A 15,939-nucleotide genomic window follows, 5' to 3' on the forward strand; every position below is an offset into this window, starting at 1 on the left:
AGGCCACTGAGTGTTCGCCTTCCACTCTATATAGTCCAGGCAGGTCTCTAGCTCGCTGCAACGCCCAGATGGTAGCATGACAGACAGTCACCTCTGAGAACTTTAGGGGCAGGAAAGACTCAGAGGCTGCTCTTCCGGCTCAAACTGTCCGCACTCCACTTTTCTTCTGTATCCATTGGACGTAAGACACAGCCGAGTGTGGTGACGCACGCCCTTAATCCCAGCACTCGATGGCAGACGCGACAGGAATTCTGAATTCAAAGCCAGTTTTACATTAAACCATTTGGCAAGAAATCTCTACCCTTTTCTGTTATTTCTCCACTCTTTTTATTATCGCGCTTGCATTTATTTGTTTATTTATTTATTTATTTATCTTTTTTGTTTGGTTGGCTTTTGGTTTTGTTTTTCGAGGCAGGTTTTCTCTGTGTAGCCTTGGCTGTCCTGGACTCGCTGTGTAGACCAGGCTGGCCTCGAACTCACAGCGATCCGCCTGCTGCCCAGCCTTCCAAGTGCTGGGATTAAAGGCGTGCGCCACCACGCCCATCTCTGAATTATAATTTTCAAAGACATGAACAAGGGTGACCACAACAGTACTTTCTCTTTTGCTGTTTTGTTTTGTTTAAGATTTTTGTTACTTTGTTTTGAGACAGAGTCTGTTTGTTACCCTGGCTATCCTGGGACTAGGTAGACAAGGTTGGCCTGGAATCACAGAGATCTAACTGCTTCTGCCTCCCAGATTTCGGGATTAAAGGCGTGTGCCAACATTCCCAGCCCTTTTTATTTTTCTAGTAGTACACGCTAGAAACTATAGGGACCCACAAACAAGAGACTTTGGAATAATGTGGATGAAATTCACTCAGGACACTAAGTGAAATAAACAGGAAGAGAATATACTGTGTGGTGGCGCACGCCTTCAATCCCAGCACTCGGGAGGCAGAAGCAGGCGGGTCTCTGTGAGTTCCAGGCCAGCCTGGTCTACAAAAGAGAGTCCAGGACAGCCAAGGCTACACAGAGAAACCCTGTCTCGGAAAAAAAATTCACAGCCTGTAAAACCTTGAATGTCAGAAGTTTGGACTGTGGCTCTGAGAGGTGACTTATTGAAAGGCCAGGACTTTGGATCTCTAACACTCACAGACCTGTGCTGTGGCTTTGCAGCTCTCCAGAGGCTGAGGCAGTCAGATCCCATGAACTCAGTGGCCAAAGGACATGCCCTACTTGGTGACTTCCGGGTTCAACAACAGACTTTGTCTCAAAAAAAAAAAAAAAAAAAAAAGGTGGAGAGCAGTGAAGAAAGACACCTAAAGTCAACTATTGGCTTTTGCAGCGATGCACACACAAGCCAATTGGACTTGCACACATGTGGGAACAAGCAAGCAAAAACAACAAAAAAGCCGACTAGTACCAGTCTTAGTCTTGGTTTCTGTGGTTCAGGCTGCAGTAGCTAAAGGGGAGCAGGTTTCTGAGTTTCTGCTTGTACTGTCCATCTGTTCAGAACCAGAATGCTTACTTAGTGCAGACAAAGATCTTGTAGCGGCTGTGTCCTGTTTCTCTCCAAATGTGTATTAACTTAATTTTCTTTCTTCTTTCTTTCTTTTTTTTTTTTTAAGAGAAGAAAATTTTTTTTCTCCTTACTGAAAGTTCCCTATCTTACTACCAGAGAATGCCAGTTGGGGGAGGGCTGAGACAGTTTAAACTCCAATGGCATAGTGAACACACTTAGGGAAACACTGGGGAACTCCCTCAGTTTACAGGACTTTTCCATAGGTGTGCAGTGGGATTATGTCACCCCGTCCCATCCTTCCAGTGTTCACTTTTGCCCCTAACCTACAGGATGGACAGCAGAGCCTGGTGCCCAAGCCGTCCAGTATCTCACCTGGACACCCTCCTAGGTTTTAATACTTTCTTTTTTCCTCCTGGAAAGACCAGACCACGTCCTTGAAGGGACATCTCAAGACCTTTGCCAAGAAGCTTCAGGTTTCTTCTAAACTCTGTTTCATCACAAGGTAACTTTTCGCAAGCAAGTCTTGCTTTACTCTAATGCGGAAGTTCTCAACCTGTGGGTGGCGACCCCTTTGCTGTTGCCATGAGCCTTTCACAAGGGAAAACAGATACGTACATCACAATCCATAACAGTAGCAAAATTACAGTTTTGAAGTAGCAATGAAAAGAATTTTATGGTTGGGGGTCACCACAACATGAGGAACTGTATTAGGAAGGTTGAGAACCTTATGAATTGTAAATTTTAAATATGAAATATTTATGAGTTATGATATGGAGAAGTTTATCATATGAACATGGGGGGGAGAAGGAAGGGGGTACCCCAGAGAGAGACAGAGAGACAAAGAGGAAGTGGAGAGCAAGAGAGACGGGCAGAGAATGAGAGACAAGTAAAGAGGGAAGAGGGGGGTTTGGCCGTTTATATACTGGGCAGGGGCATGCCTAGTGGCAGGTAGGTAATGATGTCATAGGTTGCCAGGCAGTAGGTAATGACGTCATAGGTTGCCAGGCAGACTGCAGCAATATGCTAACAGTAAATATCTGGTATGCAGGGCATCGGATGTGCGTGTGAGACAACCCACAGTTTTAGAACCGAGGCACTAGAGTCTAGAGAGGCAGTAATCAAGATTCTTGATACAGCCCTCCGAAATCAGCTAGCCAGACAGGGCATGCGCAAGACTCCGCCCAACCACTGAAAGGAAGGACATGCTGAGGGTGCCGCAAGTCAAAATGGCAGCCACCACACCTGGTTCCTTGGTCCTCCGCCCACTGCTCATTAAGAGGCCGGTGAGGGGCTGGAGAGATGGCTTAGGCGAGTTTGATTCCCAGTACCAATACCAGGTGACCCACATTCACCTGAACTCCAACCCTTAGAGGATCTGACGCCTCTGGCCTCCTGCCACACATACACATAAATAAAAACTAAGGGAGGGAGGGAGGAGGAAGGAAGGAAAGGAAAGGAAAGGAAAGAAGGGAGGAAGGAAATAGCTGGCGTGGGTTGCACCTACAAAGAGGGTGGGAGCTCGGGAGTGCTCTCTGGAGATGTCAGCAGCTGTCCTTTTTATTTGGCGCTGTCCCTTGGTCTCTTGCTTGTTGCATAGAGCCAGGTGGAAGACATGGGGAAACTGCAGGCCCCGCCCACCTTATCACAGGCTTGTGCCCTAGGGCTTCTGCCCGCAGCTGCTGCTCTTGGGAAGTACCTTGGATTTCTAGATCACTGGGGATGGAGGCCTCAGTCTGGCAGAGGGAACGTAGGCAGGCGAATCTCTGTGAGTTTAAGGCCAGCCTGGTCTACAAAGAGAGTTCCAGGACAGCCAGGGCTGTTAGACAGAGAAACCCTGTCTCAAAAAACAAAACAATGTCTGTGCCAGAAGTGAACCCAAAGCTACCCTGCCCCAGACTGATTTCCTTGAAAAGATACATAGTTATTTGTGTGTGAAGAGGTGTGTGGGAGTTGGAGGTCATTGCTGGCTGCCCTAGTTTGCTTTCTATTGTAGTAAGGCCTAAAGCAACGTGAGAGAAAAGGCTTATTTGGTTTACAGCTTACGGTTCACCGTGAAAGGCAGCCAGGGCAGGAGATGAAGCAGACGCTGTGGCGGACATGGCTTATTAGCTTGCTCAGCCTGCTTTCTTAACACACCCCAGGACTGCCTACCCAGGGGTGACAGCCCCAGTGGGCTGGAAAACTGTGAGTGAACAGAGACTTGCCTTTTCTGGAGGAGGCAGGTCCCCAGGGAGTCTCCCTCCCTGGTGACCTAGCTTGTGTCAAGCTGACCAGTCACCCTCAGTCACCCTTCACCAAACCCAGAGTTCCCCAGTTCAGCTAGGCGGGCTGGCCGCTGAGCTCCACCCCCCAGCATGGCCACCGACGCTAACTTCTCATGTATGTGATAGAGCTCCAAAGTCAGGTCTTTATCGACATTATGCACTTTGCCACTTTTTACTAGTGTGTGTGTGTGTGTGTGTGTGTGTGTGTGTGTGTGTGTGTGTGTTGTGGTAGTCCCCTTGGAGGCCAGAGAGGGTATCTGATCCCTTAACACTAGTGGTCAGCTACTGTTGTAAGCTGTTAACTGAACTCTGGTTCTCTGCAGCCCCAAATGACCCCATCTCAAACATTTTCTTTCTTTTCTTTTTCTTTTTTCTTTTTTCTTTTTTTGGAAACAGGGTTTTCTCTGTGTTAACAGCCCCTGGCTTTCTTGGACTCACTTTGTACATCAGGCTGGCCTCGAATTCAGAGATTCACCTGCCTCTGCCTCCCTAGTGCTGGGATTAAAAGCATAAACTACTGCGCCCGGCATGACATTTCGTAATTGTTACTTATTGTGGGAACTTTCCGGGGTCTCCGTTGATGTTTAATAATAAAGACACAGAGACATCTGCACAGAACAAGGTTGTTAGCCTGCTTGGGGGGCAGTCCCTCACCCACTCAGCTCCACCCCATCTGACTTCCCTGCTCAGCTCAGCTCCTGTTCTGCTTTGTCTCTCAGCCTCAGCTTCAGCTTGTTTACTTAACAAGATCCACCTTCCTCTGTCTTACAGAAAGCTATTAGCAAAGTGGGAGGGGTTCCACACACTTAGTGTTGCCTTTTAGCCAGAGTGAGGGCTGCAGTTTGCTTTTAACATGATAATCTCAGAGCAGCTTGCTTTTACTTTGATAATCTCAGAGAATCCTCTTTTTCAGCAGGTGAAGTGACAAACATAACATCTTGCCTGCATGTGCGCTGCGGGCACAGCAGTTAACATTTGAGACTCCAGGGACACACTTTCAGAGGCAGTTGATATACTATGTTTGGGGGTAGGTTACCCCAACAGTTATTTTATGTGTGGGTGCTTGTTTGCATGTATTTCTGAGCACCAAGTGCAAACAAACACAGTACCCGCAGAGGCCAGGAGAGGGCATCACAGCTCCTGGAAGATTATGAGCTGCCATGGAGGCTCTTTGCAAGAGCAGCAAGTATGCCTAACCACTGAGCCATCCCTCCTGCCCCTCTCCATAAATTGCTCATCCCAAGGAGTTTGAAAGACTGTCAAAGAAGAACTTTCTATCTGGACAGGTGCAAAGAACTGAGAAATAAGAGTGACCAAAAATCTTGTGTGTGTACACTCACACACACACACACACACACACACACACACACACACACACACACACGGATGCTGGAAGCCCTCTCTCTTCTGGCCCTGAGCCTGTCTGTCATGTCCTACTCAGAGGGCCAGTGGTGAGGGTGGGGATGTGAGGGAGGAGCTCTGGAAGGCTGACAGGACTTGATGGCTCCGGCACTTGTTCCTCAGAAGCTCGATTTTTAAGGTCTGCTCTCTGCTCTGCCCCTGCTCTCCAGGGTCAACAGAGCACACAGGACCCGTGTTCCACTAGGAGAAGTGGGTCCTGGAAGGCTCTGCTGCAGGGAGCTTGAGGGGGAGCACGACAGGCAGCAGCGTCTTCTTCTTCTTCTTCTTCTTCTTCTTCTTCTTCTTCTTCTTCTTCTTTCTTCTTCTTCTTCTTCTTCTTCTTCTTCTTTTTCTTTCTTTCTTTTGGTTTTTTTGAGGCAAAGTTTCTCTGTGCAGCCTTGGCTGTCCTGGACTCACTTTGTAGACAGGCTGGCCTTGAACTCACAGAGATCTGCCTGCCTCTGCCTCCTGAATGCTGGGATTAAAGGCCTGTGCCACCACTGCCAGGCATAGCTGGTACTCTTAGCCAGTTGGATCCATTTCTCCAGCCCCTATTTTTATTTCTGCTTTATGCATCTTTGTGAGTTTGTGCAAGACCCTGTCTCAAAACCAAAACAAGAGCTGGGGAGATGGCCCAGTCTGCCAATAAAAGACATGCAAGCCTAAAGACCTGAGTTCAGAACCCAAAACTCATATTAGTCAATAAATAAATAAGGAAGTAAAGCTTGGAATCTCAGCACCAAAGAGACAGAGACAGAGCTTCACAGTGAGAATCAATCTTCCTTTTAAAAACACCACCCTGTGTCCTTAGGAGAGAAGGCATCATATTTAAGTTAACAAATACACACTGTGAAATAAAAATAAGACTTTATTCCAACAACCAGCCAGGTGAAACAGCATTGCCTTGTAGCTGATAGCTGCTGGACTTAGACTGTGCTCATCCCACTTTGGAGGCAAATATTCCCGAGACTGCCTCTTCTTACCCCAAAGTCAATATACATAGCGACTACGCAGGCAGAACTGTAATTGAAGGAAGTAATTGGTCAGCAAATTCCACCCTGGGATGTCTTAGGACAGGACTGGGTATACCCTGCGGGAGTGGTGGGAAAAACACGTACCATGATGATAGCCCAAAGGCATCCTGAGCAAAAGCCTGGCAGGTGGATGGATGAGATCCACCCCCAGCGCAGGCGCAGGCGACTGGGTGTGACTTAGGAGAGGGCACAGCAGTGAGACAGTTCCGCAAGGATGATGACAAGGTGTGCACACGTGCACAGACACAGACACATACAGACACACACACACACACACACACACCGAGTAGCGATCTCCTGACCAGAGCCTCAAGTCTGAATTCCACAGTGAGAATAGGCTCCATTTTAGGGACGCCTATGTGCCTTTGTGCTTCAGGGTCTGCCTCCATGACAGAGGCCAGCTGTCCTTGGTGCTATGGGGGTGCCTTAGGCTGGGCATGTGGCTCAGTTGATAGAATCCATGCCTAGCATGCAAGAAGCCTGGGGTTTTATTCCCAGCGCCCAGGAAGAGATCAGAAGTTCAAGGTCATCCTTGGCTACAGAGTGAGTTGGAGGCTACCATGGGCTACATAAGACTGTGTCAAAACATCTTTTTAAGCCAGAGGTGTGGTGGTACACGCCTGTGATCCCAGCACTCAGAGACGAAGTTCTGTCAGTTCGAGGCCAGCCTGGTCTACAAAGTGAGTCCAGGACAGGCAGGGCTACACAAAGAAACCCTGTCTCAAAACAAAACAAAACAAAACAAAAACAAAAAACAACAAAACAAACTTATCTTCTTCCCCACTAAATGCTACAACCTATCACAATCCCATAATGTTTACGGCATTGCTAAAGGAAGAATTAGCGGCTTGAGATAGGGCTAGACTCACAACTGAAAGACAGGAAAGTCTTACAAAGCATAGATCTTTAGGACGAAGCCACAGGGTGTAATGTCTGAGTCCGAGCCTTCGTGGGTGTCTTGCTAGGAGGAACACAGAGAGAAAATGGAACCTGAGCCCTGTAGTCAATTCTCCCACATTCTTATATTCTCAGCTTCCTCTGGAGTGGATGGAGGGAGGCCCCTGACCTTGAGTGCCTGTGTCTCCTTGATTCTCAGTGGGCCAGCAAGCGGGGAGAGATGGGGTGCAGAGGCAACTCTCACTGGGCAGGAAGCAGTAGCTGAGAGGCATGTGACCATGGCACTTCACCATGGAGCAGGTCCTGGTGGCAGCCACTTCGCTCACCCTGCCTCGGGCTCCAGTTGCTGCTTGAAAGGCTCAGTCAGAGTCCACTGCTTGGTCGAAGGCATTCTCAGAGCGTTCCTTTGTCCTGAACGCTGAACACAGGTACAAAAGAAACGCCAGGCACAGCAAGGCTATAGCCGTGAAGAAAGCCAGGACTCCCATAAAGACCGGCGGCTGTATGGGGAGGCGGATCAGGGGACTTCCCGCTGGGATCTGGTTGGTCAAGCTGAGCATGTAGCCTAGGGACCAGGAGATGCTGCTGTTCCCCACCTGTGGAGGAAAGCACAAGGCTCAGTTCTCAGGTGGAACTAAAGGCTGGTCCCATCCCATCAGGGACACCCGAAAGAGAACTATGCCCTCAGACAAGCAAAGGGTTTGCCCGTGTTCTGACACTACACCACAGCCACAAAGAATTGGGGTTCAGTACCACAGACAATCAGAAAACTGAGTTCCCTACACGGCCATCTAAACTGAAGGTTAACAGTCCCAGCAGTGAAAGCATCTCTGTTGTTGTGCTGGCCAGCAGGCCTGACTGTGCTTAGAGAAAGGGCTAGAAGGTGCCTACCCAAGCCAGGACTGCTTCCTAGGAACAGGGCCAGCCCTGACGGGAAGCCCACTCCATATTCATCTCTTCTGATAGGTCCATCTCTCCTTTTTTTTTCTTTCCTTTTTCCTTTCCCCTTCCTTTCCTCCCCCTCTCCTTTTAAAATGGGGTTTCACTATGTAATTCCTCCTCGTCTGGAACTCACAGAGATCCACCTGCCTCTGCCTGGGACTAAAGGCATGGGCCACCATGCCTGCCCAGCACACAATCTGCTTTTGGCAATCATATTTTGAGGCTGTATTCTTAGGCATCTCCAAACTTTGAGTTTACAATCTTTTTATAGTGAACCAAACATCACCTGGACCCTTAATCTCAAATAATGATCTTCTTCAAAATTGTTCAGCCAGATATTAAATAACAGCAGAAGGTTTCTCCCTTGGAGGCGTTTGCTTGATATTTATTCACACACTATGTGTGTGTGCGTGTGTGCGTGTGCGTGTGCGTGTGCGTGTGTGTGTGTGTGTGTGTGTGTGTGTGTGCGCACGCACAGGCATGTAGAGATCACAAGACAACTTTCAGGAGTAGGTTCCCTCCTTCCACAGTGTAGATCCTTGAGTGGGACTCACAGCGTCAGGCCTGGAGGCCAGCACCTCTACCCACAGAGCCTTTTCAGTGCCCTTAGCTGATACTAAAAAGAAAAACTTAAAAACAAACAAAAAACCCACTTTCAATGGATGGGCGTGGTGGTGCACGCTTTTAATCCCTGCTCTCAAGAGACAGAGGTAGGCAGATCAATGTGAGTTTGAGGCCAGCCTGGTCTACAAAGTGAGTCTAGGACAGCCAGGGCTACACAGAGAGACCCTGGCTCAAACCCCATCTTCCTCCCAAAAAAAAAAACCCTTTCAATCTGTCTATATCCTAAATCTTAAAAATATAAACATTTCTATTATAAATGATGTAAGATGCATGTTTAATTTTGTTTATTAACTTAATTGTGTTTATTATTCAGCATATTATTATGAAATAGGAGCTCATACATTCCAGGCTGGTCATGAATTTTCGAAGTAGCAGAGGTTGAGCTTAAACTCACAATCCTGTTTCCACTTTCTGAGGGCTTGGATTATAGGTGTTTGCCTCCTTGCCCGGCTAGCACCTCTGTGTGTATGCGCGTGTGCGTGTGCGTGTGCGTGTGCGTGTGTGTGTGTGTGTGTGAGCACCTGTATGGGGGTCAGAAGACAACTAGCAGGAGTCAACTCAGTTGTTGTTTCTAGTGTGGGCTTTGGGGACAGCTCAGGTCTTAAAGCTCGCTCATGGGAAAGTGCTTTCACCAGCTGCCTGGCCAGGCCCAGAAGGAAATTTAAACAAAGGCTTCCTCCTCAATGCAGACGGAAACTGAGTGCACACATTCTGCATTCTTACACTGTCACAGCCCTGAGCTTAATTCAGGATATTGATTGGGTTAATCCAATTTCGCCAAAGCTGGAATTGAACAGAACGGTTCCAGACATCCTGCAGGCTTTTCTTCAGCTATTCCTGGACTGACAGCATCCTCTCAGGACTCAGGAGCCCAGCCTGGCCAGACGGATTCACAAGGCAATGTCCTGCCTGAAATAGCCTTCCACTTCCTGAGCATCTTAGTCACGAGGCATCTCTGTCTATCTGCCTAGTGAGCTACCATCTATCTACCCATGTGTCTACTTGTCAGTCTCTCTTTCCAATTAGCTATGTCTATCTGTGTCTCCCATCTGTCATCATCTCATCTCTCACCTAACATTCTTTTTTTTTTCTTGTTTTTTGTTTTGTTTTCCTTTGTTGTTTGTTTGTTTTTCAAAACAGGGTCTTTCTGTGTAGCCTTGGCTGTCCTGGACTCACTTTGTAGACCAGGCTGGCCTCGAACTCACAGCGATCCGCCTGCCTCTGCCTCCCAAGTGCTGGGATTAAAGGCGTGCGCCACTACGCCCTGCTTCACCTAACATCCGCTGTCTACCCACTCATCTCACACACCAATCTATCGTCCACCTAATATATCAGCGATCAGATCTATATATCATCTATACAATCTATCTATCATCAATCTCTTGCCATCCAACCAGTGCTGAGACAAGAAGGCCCACCCCATCCCTAAGTTTAGTCTGTAAACACAGTAACCTCAGGCTCCTTTAAAAAGAAATGTTTAGTTAATGAAAAGGTGCTAATGTGAACCCCACATGCCTTCAAAGCTGTATCTTACATTGTCTTTTGTATAACATGGAAAGCACTTAATTATTCTGTTATAAATTATAAACCAGGAGTGGTGGTGCACATCTTTAATCCCAATGGTCATACAGTGTGCTCCAGGCCAGCATGGTCTACATAGTGAGGTCCAGGCCAGCCTGGTCGGCATAGTGTCTCAAAAAAAGTAAAGAAAAAAGAGTGGGTTCAACTTGCAGTCCTGTTTGGGAATGGAAAGCCTCAGGCACTTACCACATTTCACAGTCTCTCACCAAATCATCCCTCAGCCCTGACTAGGCTCCAGCTGAAGGCTGGCAGCTGGCAAGCTCAAACAGCCCCACCCTTGGGAGCCTCCTGGTCCATCCACCCAATTCCAGGCTGAGGAGAACTGCTACTTAGTATCGGCCTGAAAGGGTTAACTAAGGATTTTGGGGAAGAGCTCAGGGGCTGCCCCTCCTGGAAGGGTTGGGTGGCTCTGGCTCTGCTCCCAGAAGTCTTGGCAGTAACTCCTTGTGAACTTCTTGATAAAGTGAAACAGTTATTGGTTCAAGGAGAGGGAAGGCTTATAGTTATCTTCTCTCTTGTTCGTGAAATTTTCTCCCTTGACTGATTCCCAGAACGTGTTTAGTCTAATAGGTATGGGAACCAAGTTTGTTATTGGTAATATTAATGAAAACTAATGTTACACAACAACCGGAATATGCTACTTTAGAATAGTATAAAAGCTGTACTTAAGAAATAAACCATTGCTATTTGCCACCGGAGCAATAGTCCACCCGTTTCTTAAGGCTACTAGCCACCAGAGCAGTAGTCCGCCTGTACTCAAGACGTTCGCGGAGCTGGTCTCCGTCACCAGTCTTCCCATCTGCAGCACTCAGACAACAATTCTGTCGCCTCTTCTCCTGGGGTGCTCACAGGTAACCAGCAAGATTAGCGCATCCTTTGACCTCTGACCTCTCTTCTACACCCAAGCCCGCAAACCTTTCTACAGAGAGCAAGAAGAGAAAAGTGCGTGCATTCGTTGACTTACTTCTTTTTCAAAACGTATCTGAGGCCAAGTCTCCTCGGTGAATTTGTATCCGTTTACGAGCAAGTGGTAGATATAGTGGGCTGAGAAACAGTAGGACCGGGCATACCCCTCATCAAATCTGGGGAGCAGGGACGGGAGCTGAAAAAGAGAGAAAGACACCTGAAAGGGGGGCAGGCAGGTGAGTCTCAAAGTGCGTGCTTGGAAGCACCTGAGGGCAACAGCAGTTTCAAAACCCATCGCTCATAATTTCAAGATGAAAATGACAAATGACGCAATTGCACAAGAGCTGAAACGTCCGCCCAGCATTGTACCACAATCCAGAGGGCCACAAGACTTAAAAAAAATTTTTTTTTTCAAGACAGGGCTTCTCTGTGTAACAGCTCTAGCTGTCCTGGACACCTTTTGTAGACCAGGCTGGCCTCGAACACACAGAGATCCACCTGCCTCTGCCTCCCAAGTGCTGGCATTAAAGGCATGCGCCACGACCACCTGGCTGGCCACAAGACTTTTACACCAAGCGCTGATTCCACCTACTCTGCTTTTTTGCCTTCATTTACTTATTTTCAGATAGTCTCATAGCCATATGCTAACCTTGAACACACAATATACACACATACGCAACATATACTCACATTCACCTATGTGTCATATATACACACGCATGTCAACATGGTCCAAAAATGGAGCTGTGTTAGCCAGGCGGTGGTGGCACACACCTTTAATCCCAGCACTTGGGAGGCAGAGGCAGGTGGATCTCTGCGAATTCAAGGCCAGCCTGGTCTATAAAGTGAGTCCAGGATAGTCAAGGCTAACACAGAGACCCTGTCTCAGAAAAAAAAAAAAATGGAGCTGCGTGCGGAGAACACTTTATTTATTTATTTCATGGGTGTGACTGCTCTGTCTTCATGCACACCAGAAGAGGGATCCAGAGTCCATTACAGATAATCATGAGCCACCACGTGGCTGCTGGGAATTGAACTCAGGACCTCTAGGAAGATTAGCCGGTGCTCTGAACCACGGAGCCATCTCTCCAGTCCCTGTGTTAGGAGAATTCTGAGTGCTTGTGAGAAAAGCAAGACCATCTGACCTCAGTTTTTTTCAGAATCCCGAAGTGTTCTTGGAATGTGTCCTTGTGTCCCTCCCAGGTGTAGCAGATGGGAGTTAATTCACTTCAGATTGCTCATTACAGCTCCTGTCCCCTGGCTTGTGCCTCTGTGGAGTGTGCGGCTTAGCCTTGTGAGTGTACATTTTACTCAGGTGACTCTTATTAACCCTCACAGTATAAAGTGGTGACTCTGTGAATAAAGTTGCTATTGCATGAGACTTTAATCTGAAGGATTTATTGATTCCATTCTCTCAGGCTCCACTGCTTCTAGGGCCAGTAAACACACACACACAAATACAGACACAGGCACAAATACGGACGCTCACACATGCGCACTCCCCCCTCCCCCCTCCCCCCACCCGCCCTCGTTTCTCTGTCTGTCTGTCTGTCTGTCTGTCTGTCTGTCTGTCTCTCTCTCTCTCTCTCTCTCTCTCTCTCTCTCTCTCTCTCTCTCTCTCTCTCTCTCTCTCTCTCTCACTAAGGCCCTGCTGTACCACCTGTCCTGATGTGCACCCTCTCTTTCCTACTACTGACCTTGCTCCAAGCGTGTCTGCAGAAGTCCCAGCTGCTGTCGTTAAAGGAGGTAAGGGAGAAGCTTCCCGAGAGGTTTAGCGCGCTGGCTGTGTAATAGAAGCCTGCAAATGCCTGTGAGCAGGACAGGGGCAGTGAGTTCTCCAAAGAGGTGCGCTGTGGGGCTGCCCGGGGAGGGATAGAGCTGCGCTATGGGGCTGCCCGGGGAGGGATGAAGGGGTGCGCTGTGGGGGGGGGGGGAGGGAAAGGGGTGCGCTGTGGGGCTGCGCGGGGAGGGATAGAGGTGCGCTGTGGGGAGGGATAGAGGTGCGCTGTGGGGAGGGATAGAGGTGCGCTGTGGGGAGGGGGGAGGGATGAAGGGGTGCGCTGTGGGGCTGCCCGGGGAGGGATGAAGGGGTGCAGGACTGTGGGGGGAGGGAAAGGGGTGGAAGAGAGGCACAGGGGGGGTGCAGACTCCCCCCACCCTCCCCACTGCCCAACCCAGCTGGTCTTTGCTCTCACCACAAATGGCCCTTGAACCTTGGGCTGGTAAACACCATCAAAGGAACAAGCATCTTGCTCCTGGCAAGCTTTGAAGTCAAACACAGCAGCCACCTTCTCCCTGCACAGCTGTGGGTCACCAGTGCCTGTGAAGGTGACAGTCTCACTGGGATTGAAGCTCTCCGGCCTCTGCTTCTCCGTGCACAGGCTGCCAAACACGTGGCCCAGGGTAAAGGTGGTATTGTAACCCTTGGGGTAGCAGGGGTTGTTGGTGTTGGCTTCCGCAGGAGGGCCCTGAAGGTGCAACAGGGAGGTGTGAGACGGGACAGTGCGCACTGCCGCCAGGGGAGGAAAGCAAGGATCCCAAGAGCTTTGCATTCCACACAGCACTGCCCAGGAACATTGCAGGTGGCTTGGCATATACATGTATGAAATAGGCAGACAAATCACACACTGACTGATAATAAAAAATCATAAAGATTTACTTTAAAACAAGTTGGAAGCCAGGCCTGGTGGCGCAGGCCTGTAATCCCAGCACGCAGGAGGATCGCTGTGAGTTCGAGGCCAGCCTGGTCTACAAAGTGAGTTTAGGACAGCCAAGGCTACACAGAGAAACCCTGTCTCAAACAACAAAAAAAATCAATCAATCAATAAATCTTAAAAAAAAAAAAACAATTTGGGAGGGGTGGGGAGATAGACTCAGTAAAGCGCGTACTGCTCAAGCATGAGGACCTGTGTGTGACTGCATGTGTGTGTGTGTGACTGCGTGTGTGTGTGTGTGTGTGCGCGCGCGTGTGTGTGTGTGTGTGTGTGTGTGTGTGTGTGTGCAGGTGTGTGGACATGAACAGGTGCATCTGAGCAGGTGCACACACACACACCTGTGGAGCCCAGAGGTCAATGTCAGGTGTTGCTCCTCAGGTGCCATCCACCTAGTTTTTGCTTCGTTTTTGTTTGGTTTTTTAAAAGATTTATTTATTTTGGTTTCTTGAGACAGGGTTTCTCTGTGTAGCCTGGCTGTCCTAGACTCACTTTGTAGACCAGGCTGGCCTCGAACTCACAGCAATCCACCTGCCTCTGCCTCCTGAGTGCTAGGATTAAAGGCGTGCGCCACCACACACCCGGCTTGTTTTGTTTTTTTGAGAAAGGATCTTACTGTGTAGCCCTGGCTTGCTTAAAATCACTATGTAGACCAAGACTGGCCTCAAACTCATAGAGATCCACCTGCCTTTGCCTCATGAATGCTGAGATCAAAAGTATGTGCCACTCCACATAGCCTTTTTCAATATTTATTTTATTTGTGTGTATGGGTGCTCACAGATGCTCACAGGGAGTGTCAGGTCCCCTGGAAATGGAGTGACAGGCTGGAAACCGAACTCCTGCTTTCTGAGAGATTAGCAAATGTCCTTAACTGTTGATCCATCTCTCCACTCTGCTTTCTGAGAGATTAGCAAATGTCCTTAACTGTTGATCCATCTCTCTACTCCAAACCTTGTTGGTTTTGTTTGTGTGTTCTTTTTTTTTTTTTTTTTGAGACAGAGCTTCTCTGTGTAGCATAATTCTGGCTGACCTTGAACTCTCTTTGTAGACCAGGCTGGTCTTGAACTCACAGAGATCCACCTGCTTCTGCCTCCTGAGTTCTGGGATTAGAGGTGTGTCCACCACGCCCAGCCTGCACCTTGGTTTTTTTAGGTAAGTTTTCTCTCTAATCTGGAAATGGCCAAGTAGGATAGGCTGGCTGCTCAGCCTGCCTCTGCCCCGCAACATTGTGCTACAGTATGCATCACCATGCCTGGCCTTTTTTTATTATGTAGCCTTGGCTGGCTTGGAGCTCACTATGTAGACCAGTTAGCCTCAAACTCACAGAGATCCTCCTGCCTCCAACTCATGCATACTGGGATTAAAGGTGTGCACCAACACACCCAGCCATGCCTGTCAAGTGACTCAAACTCATGTCCTTAAGCCTGACCAGCAGGCATTTTCCCAACAGAGCTATCACTGCAGTCCGGATGCTCCCTGGTTTTTCTCGCTTACATCTGTTGTAAGTGGTTAACACAGCAGAGAAGGAAAGGAAGACAGGAAGAGAGTGAGAGAGACGGGGATCCCACGATCACAAGAAACTAGGGTGCTGTTTCCATCCACTTTGCAGGCTGTAGTGAGGACAGGCCCTCGAGTCAGACTTCCTGCCCCAGCCCAGACCCTCTCCCTCTCGGTACCTGCAGAAGCGTGGCCAGGAACTTCTTTTCCGCCTCATTCCGGCCGTAACACTGGAAGCTGTGTGTGTAGAGTGTGTACGTGTAGCCGTACAGTGACACCTGCACCGTGTCACTGGCGTTCGGCTCCATCTTCTCTCCTGCCACAAAGGATATCTGGGTGGAGGCACCGCCTAAATCCAGAGCTCCCGTGGTGTCCACTCCGTGCGGGTGCACCCACATGTGCCACAGGTTCTTCTGCACAGTGGGAACAGGAAGTAAGAAGAGAAGCCAACGACACCATCTCCGCTCGCTGGGGCTCTCCACCCAAGTTCCAACTCCTACTGCTAGGCAGGGGACGCGGGTGCACCCAGGGCAGGTTCTCTCTCATTCTACAGGTTATAAACTGAACCGATAGCACACTGT

The 15,939-nt window shown here is 48.8% G+C and overlaps 1 protein-coding gene across 3 annotated transcripts in view; it reads right to left on the reverse strand.

Annotated features, from left to right (window-relative positions):
- Positions 1-6,016: 6,016 nt before the first annotated feature.
- Positions 6,017-15,939, reverse strand: part of ENTPD3 (ectonucleoside triphosphate diphosphohydrolase 3) — a 28,980-nt gene continuing 19,057 nt past the window's right edge. For all 3 annotated transcript variants that reach the window (XM_084754884.1, XM_084754886.1, XM_084754885.1), the window contains 5 exons: positions 15,538-15,771; positions 13,346-13,618; positions 12,848-12,958; positions 11,209-11,346; positions 6,017-7,693 (listed from right to left, as the gene is read on the reverse strand). In XM_084754884.1, the coding sequence (XP_084611010.1) occupies positions 7,457-7,693; positions 11,209-11,346; positions 12,848-12,958; positions 13,346-13,618; positions 15,538-15,771 (993 nt within the window). In that variant the 3' untranslated portion in view covers positions 6,017-7,456. The remainder of the gene's footprint in view (positions 7,694-11,208; positions 11,347-12,847; positions 12,959-13,345; positions 13,619-15,537; positions 15,772-15,939) is intronic.

This window comes from Acomys minous (assembly GCF_964271855.1).
Source record: "Acomys minous genome assembly, chromosome: 13".
Lineage (NCBI taxonomy): Eukaryota > Metazoa > Chordata > Mammalia > Rodentia > Muridae > Acomys > Acomys minous.